The 10,194-nt window shown below is 37.6% G+C and overlaps 1 protein-coding gene across 5 annotated transcripts in view; it reads right to left on the bottom strand.

The window, feature by feature from the left end:
* Positions 1–320: 320 nt before the first annotated feature.
* The window catches only part of LOC120737486 (golgin subfamily A member 6-like protein 1), a 35,563-nt gene continuing 25,689 nt past the window's right edge, over positions 321–10,194 (bottom strand). For 3 of the 5 annotated variants that reach the window (XM_040038220.1, XM_040038222.1, XM_040038223.1), the window contains 5 exons: positions 9,625–9,666; positions 9,295–9,336; positions 4,564–4,662; positions 4,359–4,439; positions 321–869 (listed from right to left, as the gene is read on the bottom strand). In XM_040038220.1, the coding sequence (XP_039894154.1) occupies positions 775–869; positions 4,359–4,439; positions 4,564–4,662; positions 9,295–9,336; positions 9,625–9,666 (359 nt within the window). In that variant the 3' untranslated portion in view covers positions 321–774. Of the gene's footprint in view, positions 870–4,358; positions 4,440–4,563; positions 4,663–9,126; positions 9,169–9,294; positions 9,337–9,468; positions 9,499–9,624; positions 9,667–10,194 lie in introns of all 5 variants that reach the window. The other 2 variants (XM_040038218.1, XM_040038219.1) reach the window with 2 other exon arrangements.

The following is a 10,194-nucleotide window of genomic DNA, read 5'->3' as shown; positions in this document are numbered from 1 at the left end:
AGACAAAACAAGAAAAGCAAGAAAACAGTGTAAAACAAAAGTAACAAGTAATTTTAAAGTTGGAGAATTTGTTGCCTAATTTAAACTAATAGTGATTAGGCTTCTGACTTGGTCTGGGGCTGTATTTGCACACTCGGTCATTTTGACTGTATGATTTACTAGCTTTCCTTTAATTCTTTTTTAAGTAAATGTTTTCTGAAATATTTATTAAAATTAAATTTTTCATTTTCCACTTATTCCTAAATTATACTGCTCATGTTGCCAATCTTTTGTGTTTAAAATTCCTCCTTCTTTTAAGTAGATGTGTTTACATCTATCACTGCTACTTTTAAAATCCTGCCTTTAAGATCAACATTTGCAACCCTGTCTCCTAAAGATTACAATTATTTAATGTGCATTATGTATCAAATGTAAGGCTTTTGCTAACATGGTTAGGTTTGTTGTGTCTGTTTCTTGTACTAGCAATATCATTTTTTAAAAACATGTTGGTAGTATAATTCCAGTATATGTTTACTACGTAAAAAACCAATCTGTTTTTTTCCTTGTGTTTTGACACCCATATTTTACATTATCAGATGGGATTCAATATTCTGCAGTTAATGTAATCTAATTTAGCATGTAGCTATTAAAACAGTATGCTTTGAAGTATAGAAGTATCTCCCTTGAACTGAAAGGAAAAAAACAAACAAACAAATCAAATAAAACACCAAAAATTTCACATGTGTACATTATTTGGGAGACAGGGTTACTGCTGATGTTGTGTGTTTGTTGTATTTAAGCTGCAGCTGCAGCCTGATCTGCAGGGTCCTTGATGTATTGTTCCTTGAACTTGTGGAATTCTGTGGAATGCTTTTGGCCCTCCTCCTCAGCTGTGAAAAAAGAGAATAGTTTATTCTCTGGGTAAAAGAAAAAAAAAAACAATCTTTAAAATTCTGTCTAAGAAATTTACTACAAGCACCAGTAAATCGTAAAGAGTATGTGGTCTGCTGTCTTGGTTTGCAATAGCAGATGGTATGGAGAAAGGTGTAGGAACCAAATGCAGACACTTGAGGATGAGAGTGGTATTAAACAAAAGGCGAGTCGTTTATTAGTGGCTGGAAGACATTATACAATAAAGGTAAAATAAGAACTGAGACTGACTAACTAAATTGGGCAAACTAAAACACAGAACACAGGGAAAATAAAGGCATGAGACCTGGATGAGGGAACTGGTTTACAGCGTGTTTCTTACTCAGCCATGCATACTCCATTTCTTTCGCACTTTCTCTCTCTCTCACACACACACACACACACACACACACACACACACACACACACACACACACACACACACACACACACACACACACTAATAGTTTGTGACACGATGCTCTAACTGTAGGAGCAGATGTTAATAACAGTGTACAAGCTGAAGTGCAGTCAACCCAGACACTGATTTTGTTAGGGTTCTGGGTCATTTTGACTCAGCATTTTCAGTTCCTTATGTTTTGGTATTCTTCTGTATTATGATTTATGTTCTGATTCTTTTGTTATCTTGTTTTGAATTTTATATCCTTTGTTTTAGTTTATTATGGTTTAGGGTTTTGTTCTGAGGTTTGGTGTCTTGTGCCCTCGTGTTTAGTGTACGTTTAGTTTGGTGTCAAGTCAGCGTCCTTCTGAATTGTTTCCTGTTTTATTGTGAAGGTCCGTGTCTCATGTGAGTGTATTCAGTTTTGCTTCCCATGCTTTGTCTTGTCAATTATTTCCAGCTTTGTTCCCCACCTGTGTGTAATCTTAGGTTTAGGTTCTTCCAGTTTAGGTTACCTTTAGTTCCATTCCGCCATTTTCACCTTGTGTTTTATTTTACAATAAACCACCGTCGCATCTCAGCGAGTGCCTGCTCTTTGGTCCTCATTTATTTTCTCCACATGGCTCACCCCGATAGCCGTGACAGATTTGAAAAGAACTAGAAAGCAAGTCAGCAACCTAACCTGTGATTCATGATTATGTCTGTTAACAATCCAAGATAAATGAAAGCCTACATGTATGAACTACAGGTATTAATCTGTTTTTTTACTATGCTTGTCTATATTTGAAAAACTACAGAAGGAAAAGGAGTGAACCCTCCACCCCTGACTGTGTTCTTTTGTGGGATGGCAACGAATACAAAGTCATGAATCTCTGTTGGGTGGTGATGCAAGATTCATTAGGTAACTGCATGATTGAAACTTGGCTGCCACTCATAACTCAACTTTTCAACATATAAAGTTAATATTGTGTAGTGCTAGATCTTAATCCAAACCATGATCTTTTTCCGAATCCAAAAAAGTAGTTTTCAAAACCTAAATAAAAAATTCCAGCTAGTAGAAGTAAAGAAAACAAAACCAAACTGTTAAACATCATGGAGGGGAAATAGAAATCAAAATTTTGTGTATAAACACAAAGGTTGAAATGGGACATGAGCCATTGCTTCCTGACTGAATATGCAATTACACAACCACCAAATCTCTAGCATCCTCCCACAGACTTTAGTGGTCTGTGAAACTAACAATAATGGAGTGACTTTAGCTCAGGAAATAGAGCAGGTCACCTACTATTCGGAAGGTTGGTGGTTCAGTCCCTGTCTGTTCCAGTCTGATAAGATACTAACCCCAAGTTGCTATTTGATACATCCATCAGAGTATGAATTTTAGACAGAAATTACTTAAACAGAAAAGTGGTCAGAATAAAAAAGCACTTTAACCATCATCCAGTTTTACTGCAGTGAGTGTGTGAACGAACTGATGCCGAAGGACTGTACGTAATGGTGTACCACAATGCGGTAGTAAACTATAGACTGCATCTAGAACAGAAATATCTGCATTTTACTGCTGACACAACATGAGCTCTTGGCAAATATCTGCATAGACAACATGCTAATATTAAACCAGAGAAGAACTCATAGTGATGTTGAAGGTGAGGCTCTTTTTTAGCTTTGCTTTAAAGCGTCAAATTGCTGTTGAAACTTAAAAATTCAAAGGCTGTAAGTCATCATTAGGATGGGGATTTGGCTCCTTCTTTCAAGGGATATTGGCACGTGCAACTGAAGGTTTACATTGTTAAATGATAATACGACAGTACGTATTTAAATACAACAGTTTTTTGCAGAGTAATACAAAAGTGAAGTAATGAATAGTGCAACAAATTACTAAAGTAACAGAATGAATTTCCTTTTTAAAAGGTAAAGAGTAGCAAGCATACCAGTATTTCATGTTTGCACTACCAAGGTCTCCCATATGGAAAAGAAATAGAAAAAACGTGCAAAAGACTTGCATCAGATTTGGCTTGCTTCATATAGTGAATCATATAAGGCTTATATGATTTACTCATGAAAGTGGCCACTTTCTCATTACTTTCATATATTGTTTTAGGAAGTATCCAAAACATACAAGTTTCATTTATATAATTTTTCAGGGATTTTATATCTGTTTTCATTCTTGTATGCTTTTCATACAAGTTTCACACAAGACAGATACAAACTTTATAAGACTTATATATATCTTTTCCATATGGGCTAAGTTGCGGCCTGCTGAATTAACATTAATAACAATTACAATAACAAAAGAAAAAGTAGTAATCACTTATGTGGTCTGCCATCACTTGATCCAAAATCCAGAATCAAATTCAAAATCCTGCTTCTCACATACAAGGTCTAGTAATCAGGCCCCATCTTATCTTAATGACCTTATAGTACCATATCACCCTATTACTTTGCTCTTGCACTGCGGGCTTACTTGTTGTTCCTATAATTAAACTTTCCTTTTTGCTAAAGCATATAGTTAGGGAGTTGCAGTTAGTTATGCTGCAATAGGTGTAGGCTGCTGGGGGATTCCCATGATGCATTGAGTATTTCTTTTTCAGTCACGTTTCTCACTCACTGTGTGTTAATAGACCTCTCCGCATTGAATCATACTTGTTATTAACCTCTGTCTCTCTTCCACAGCATGTCTTTTATCCTGTCTTCCTTCTCTCACCCCAACCGGTCGCAGCAGATGGCCCCGCCCCTCCCTGAGCCTGGTTCTGCCGGAGGTTTCTTCCTGTTAAAAGGGAGTTTTTCCTTCCCACTGTCGCCAAAGTGCTTGCTCATAGGGGGTCATATGATTGTTGGGTTTTCTCAGATTTCTTTGTGTTATTGTAGGATCTACCTACAATATAAAGCACCTAGAGGTGACTGTTGTTGTGATTTGGCGCTAAATGTAAAAACATTTTTTAAAAAATATTGAGTTTTTAAATGAATTAATGACAAAAGTTCTCACATTTGATCTCTCACACCGATTTATCACCGGAATATAACTAGTAAAGTGAGTTAAACTTGGAAAAAAAAGAAGTCTGAAACTTACCAGTGACCCACTCAGACAATTCAGGCAAGTTTTTCTTCAAGCCTGTTTTTTGTGTTGTCATCTCATTGCAGTCAGGAAACACTGCAAATTAAATAATAAAAACTCCTTTGTACATATTTCTTAGGAATCAATCCAGTTTATAGTCATATGTAAAGAAGTCTTTGTCTTTATTGCCAGATTCAAGATTCAAATCAGTTAAACTCACTCCAAGGTGGCAGTAATCCATAGCTGCTGCTGCGTTTCAGTGGCTTCAGAGGTGACAAAAGTCCACGAATACGATTCAGGCGTGATACCTGCCAATCCCCTGTAAAAGACAGAAATATGTCAATTACATGTTTTTTTAAAAAGGGCAATGGGTTAGGAGGTTGGCGTCTGTTTTCCTGTGATAGAGAGAAGTTTTGAATACTCGAATACCTCTGTCGTACAGACACAGCTTTAACTGTTTGGTTTGAAATGGGTCAGTGGTTACTTATTACTGAGGCATCTACGTCAGAATCAGAGTACTTTATTGATCCCTAGGGGAAATTATTAGGCTTTTCTTCTTTTTTTTTTTTTTTTTTAAAAAGGGTTTGATTGCAGCAGTTTTCAAGGCCTTTAGAAAATGCCCCAAATATAGAAATGTATTAACTATTTGCAATTTTAATGCATAAATGGATAAGAGCGCGATGGTAAAGTGGAAACTGCATCCAGGACAGAAACAGCTGCATTAGAATCAGAATCAGAAATACTTTCTTAATCCCAAAGGAAACTATGGGTTACAGCAGGCAGGATGCTAGTTGCTGCATGTGCACTCACAAAGAAACCCTCTGACCAAAGATACTTTATACAAACATCACACTGGGGAGACAGGTCAGAGACTAGGCCAGGGGTCGGCAACCTGCAACTCTTTAGTCCTTATAGTGCGGCTCCGCGTGGTTTGGGAAAATAAATTAGAAGTATTTAGCTGAAGTGTATTTTATTTATGTTAGTTCTTTTTTAACTTGTAGTTCTAAATTGGAAGATTATTGTGATATTGAAATATAAAAATAAAATTATATTCTATTATTTTTTCATCGCTCAAAATAAGCGTCACACTCGCGGAAGCCGGTATACCTGCCGAAACGCCATGCATTTATCGAGACTTTCAACCCCAGGTAGGCCAATTATGGATCTTCAGGTCCACATTATGTCAGCAGCTGTTCTCCACCGTGAACTATGTTAAAAACAAACACCGCTCACGCCTCACAGATGACAGCTTACAGTCCTGTGTAAAGATAAAAGCCCCGATCTGCAGACGCTGTGCACAGAGGTTCAGGAGCAGAAGTCCCATTGTAAACATCCCACGGCAGACCCGACGATGTTTGCATGAACATGCTTTTCAGCATCTCTTTATTGACCACTTTTCACACACGGTTGCTGTACGCACACAGACGGCTGTAGCTTTGCAGCTCACAGCCCGACACACACCAACACAACAGCACAGATAGCACAGACGTTAAGTCAAGGAGGCGGGATTGCAGGTCCCGCTCAGGTGCGTCCGCCTCCCCTACAGCGGCTCTGCAGACCACACCCGCCACACACATTAACCAGGTAAAATACATATATAGGCAGAATTTTGCAAATATCTATTTTTCATCTTTTAGCAGCATAGTGCTTTTTTCCAGTTATTTTTTAAAAGTCAGGTCAAGGCTCCGAAAGCCCAAAGGCGATATATGGGTGGCGGCTCACAACAGTTTTGTTTGCTGGATCATTTTAGTTCAGCTGGGTGTCTTTCCTTTTCTTATATTTATTTAAGAGTTCAAAATGTGTTAATTACATAAATAAAATGTAATTTTCTCTGTAGCACTTCATGGATTTCATAAGCAACACACCTTAGTTGTTCACACAAAGCATAAAGGTAAAAAAAACAATATATACAGTGTTATCTTCATTTTAGATGTCAAAAAGTATTTGCGGCTCCCAGTGTTTTCTTTTGCGTGGAAATGGCTCTTTGGTTTGTAAAGGTTGCTAACCCCTGGACTAGGCTGATAAAAAAACAATGAAAATACACAACATGAGGTGAGAGGAGGAGAGAAAAAAAACTCCACCTAAACTGAGCTCCTAATTCGAGAATAGTTTGAGAACAGAAAAAACACCTCAGCACAAAAAAAGCACTTAACTCTTATTTAGAGATGGGCATCAGAGATGGGAAGTAACACGTTACTGTAATCCAATTACTTTTTTCAAGTAACAAGTAAAGTAAGGGATTACTATTGCAAAAAGGTAATTCGATTACTGTTACTTGTTGCACGATACGTTACTGCGTTACTAAACCGTGATTTCATTTGCCAGAGTGTCTCATGACAGTGACGTAAGTGAATGCGACGTTCGTGGCAACAGCTGTGTGCAGATCAACAATGGATAATATATCGAGTGCAGGAGAGAGTATGAGCGTGCAGCGTTTAAAGCGTGGAAGTACTGACCTTACTTTGAGTTTGATTCTGTAAAAAGTGACAAAAACATTAGCGTCCGCTGTTCGCTGCGTGGGAAGAAAACTTCTTTTTACAGCGTAACAAAACCCTAAACTTCAACTCTGAACAAGCACTGAGTACGCTGCTACGGGAATGTGAAATTCACAGAGAAACTGCCGGATCCTTCCACTGACGGCTGTGACACACCTGCACCAGGGCAAACCTCCATAGGCCCCACTCCTACTAAACAGGTGAAAATAGAGCAACAGGACCGCTGAGTCTTTGATTTTATTTATTTTCTGCTGTGTTTTACTTGCATCTGTTTGAAAGAGTGAGTGTAAACACACAAAAAAACATTTTATTTTATATGGAATATGGAAATGTTAACCAAACTTCTTCCAGTCAGAGAATGTTGCATATAATTTAATGTTTGCTTGATGCATAAAGTTAAAAGATTAAAACTAATAAAACTAGTTTCAAAAAGAGACTTTTTCTTTTGATTATGTTTTATATGGGTTATGCAGGAAAAGTAGAATTGGGCTGAAAGATGTATTGCTTTATTACCTATTCAGGTTGTAAATCATGTTTTAAATAGTAACTAAGTAATTACTTTTGAAAATAAGTAATCAGTAAAGTAATGGCATTACTTCTTGGGGGAAGTCTTGATGCATGCTCAATCATCCAGGTAAGGACAAAAAAAACAAAAAAAACAAGGTGTTTTTGGCTTTTTCTTGGAAAACACAGGGCTTAAATACACCAGGGAGTAAAGAGGGAATGGGAAACAGGAGGGGAACACAGCTGGGACTAATCTGACATAACCATGCGGAGAGGAAACAAAACTGAAAACAGTGAACACAGGACACAAGACCATCAAATTAAAATAGGAAATACAAGGCAAGCACAGAGATGCCAACTTAACAAGGAGACAACGCTGACAAGGAAGACAGAGCGCAGAGACAAGAGTAACTAGACGTGAGACGTGGAACATGCGGAGGGCAAAGTAACAGAAACCTAAAGACTAGAAACTAAGAATATAACATAAGCAGGAAACAATAATGAGAATCAAAACCATGAAAAACAAGAATATAACTAATAAAAACGCAACACACTGGGTCCCAGACCCAGTACTTTGACATGAAAACCATGGCAAACTGGGGCGAGTCGATCCGAGTAGGTACTAATGGAAAAAGGGCTTAAGGCTTTCTTCTAAGTTTATGATGGTACATGAATTAATAACTGATCAACAAATCGATTTCCGCTGCCTTACACAAACCTGGTCACAGCAGGATGATTATGTTAGTTTAGATGAATCATCAACCCTGAGTTATACTAACTATCAGAATTCTTCAAGTGCTGGCTGAGGGGGCGGTGTGGCAGTAATCTTCCACACCAGCTTATGAATCAACCAAAGACCAAGACAGACTTTTGATTCATTTGAAAGCCTGATGGTTAGCCTTGTCCACCCCAGCTGTAAAACTCAGAAACCAGTCTTACTTGTTATCATCTATCGTCCACCTGGGCCTTACACTGAGTTTCTGTCTGATTTAGTGTTCGGCTCAGATAAAATAGTTATTGTGGGTGATTTTAACATCCATGTAGATGCTAAACATGACAGCCTCAACATGGCATTTAATTTGTTATTAGACTCAATTGGCTTCTCTCAAAATGTAAAAGAACGCACCCACCACTTTAATCACACTCTAGATCTGGTTTTAACATGAACATTTAACAGTGTTTCCTGAAAACCCTCTCCTGTCTGGTCATTTCCTGATAACATTTACATTTACAATAATTGATTACAGAGCAGTGGGGATTAGACTTTAGCACAGTAGATGTCTTTCCGAATGTGCTGTAACTGTAATCATCACTGATTGAAGAAAATAAGAACAACCCTAGGTTTCTCTTCAGCACTGTAGCCAGGCTGACAAACAGTCAGAGTATTGTTGAGCCAACCATCCCTTTAACCATTAGAGACAAAATTACGCATAATTATCTCACAGATATAATTTTATCTACAGCTACTTTTAGTACCATTTATATTCATTTAGAGTCTTTTTCTCCAATTGATCTTTCTGATTTAACTTCAATAATTACTTCCTCCAAACCATCAACGTGTCTTTTAGACCCCATTCCTACAAAACTCCTCAAAGACGTCCTGCCATTAATTAATGCTTCAAATCTTTAGTATGATCAACCTATCTCTAATATGATTGTTGGATTTTTCTCTGTATATATAGTTGTAGGGTCTATCTTTCAATATAAAGTGCCTTGAAACAACTTTTGCTGTGATTTGGCGCTGTATAAATAAAATTAAATTGAACTGAACTACTTTGACTCAACAATCAATCTGAAACGCAGGTCCTGCAGCCCTTGGTCGCTGACTGTGAAGAACAAACATATTTTCATAATGAACATGATTAGAAAGGGTCTCAAAACTAAATTCACCAGTCACTACTTCATATTAGATCCATATATATTATTACAATATTTACATTACTTTGACTCACCCATCAATTTGAGACGCAGGTCCCACAGCTTTTGCTCTCTCGCTGTAAAGAACAAACATATTTTCACAATGAACATGATTAGAAAGGGTCTCAAAACTAAATTCACCAGTCACTACTTCATATTAGATCCATATATATTATTACAATATTTACAGTACTTTGACTCATACATACACTGCAGGTCCCACAGCTCTTGAATTATGTCTGTGAAGAACAAACACATTTTCACAATAAACATGATTAGAAAGGGTCTCAAAACTGAATTCACCAGTCACTACTTAGTGTTAGATCCATATATATTACTACAATATTTACATTATTTTGACTCACCCATCAATTTGAGACGCAGGTCCTGCAGCTCTTGGTCGCTGCCTGTGAAGAACAAACATATTTTCACAATGAACATGATTAGAAAAGGTCTCAAAACTGAATTCACCAGTCACTACTTAGTGTTAGATCCATATATTATTAAAATATTTACATTACTGTTAAGTCTAATTGTTGAATGTTGTCATTGTGTTTCTTAAGTTTGTAAAGTCTGAGTTCAATCTATAGGATCAAGACATTCCTTCGTCTCTGGCCGCCTCTCCAGCCACTTTGTGCTGGGGGAGGTTTTATTGTAGACACATCCCTTGTGAAGATTCTGTTTGATGTGTGGTAAGCTTCCTGCCCTTTGTATGGCTTCACTGTGTTGTGCATGGTGAACCAATACAGGAATTGGGCCATATACTGGGTGTGGGGGAGATTACCCTCTTTATGACCAAGGATGTTGTTAGAAACAGTTGGAAGTCACGCACAAAGAGAGACACACATTCTCACACACTCACTCAAACACACACACACACACACACACACACACACACACACACACACACACACACACACACACACACACACACA

Source organism: Simochromis diagramma, unplaced genomic scaffold, assembly GCF_900408965.1.
Source record: "Simochromis diagramma unplaced genomic scaffold, fSimDia1.1 OVJJ01000722.1, whole genome shotgun sequence".
NCBI lineage: Eukaryota > Metazoa > Chordata > Actinopteri > Cichliformes > Cichlidae > Simochromis > Simochromis diagramma.
The sequence above is the reverse complement of the archived record's forward strand: the minus strand, read 5'-3'. Positions and strand labels throughout refer to the sequence as shown.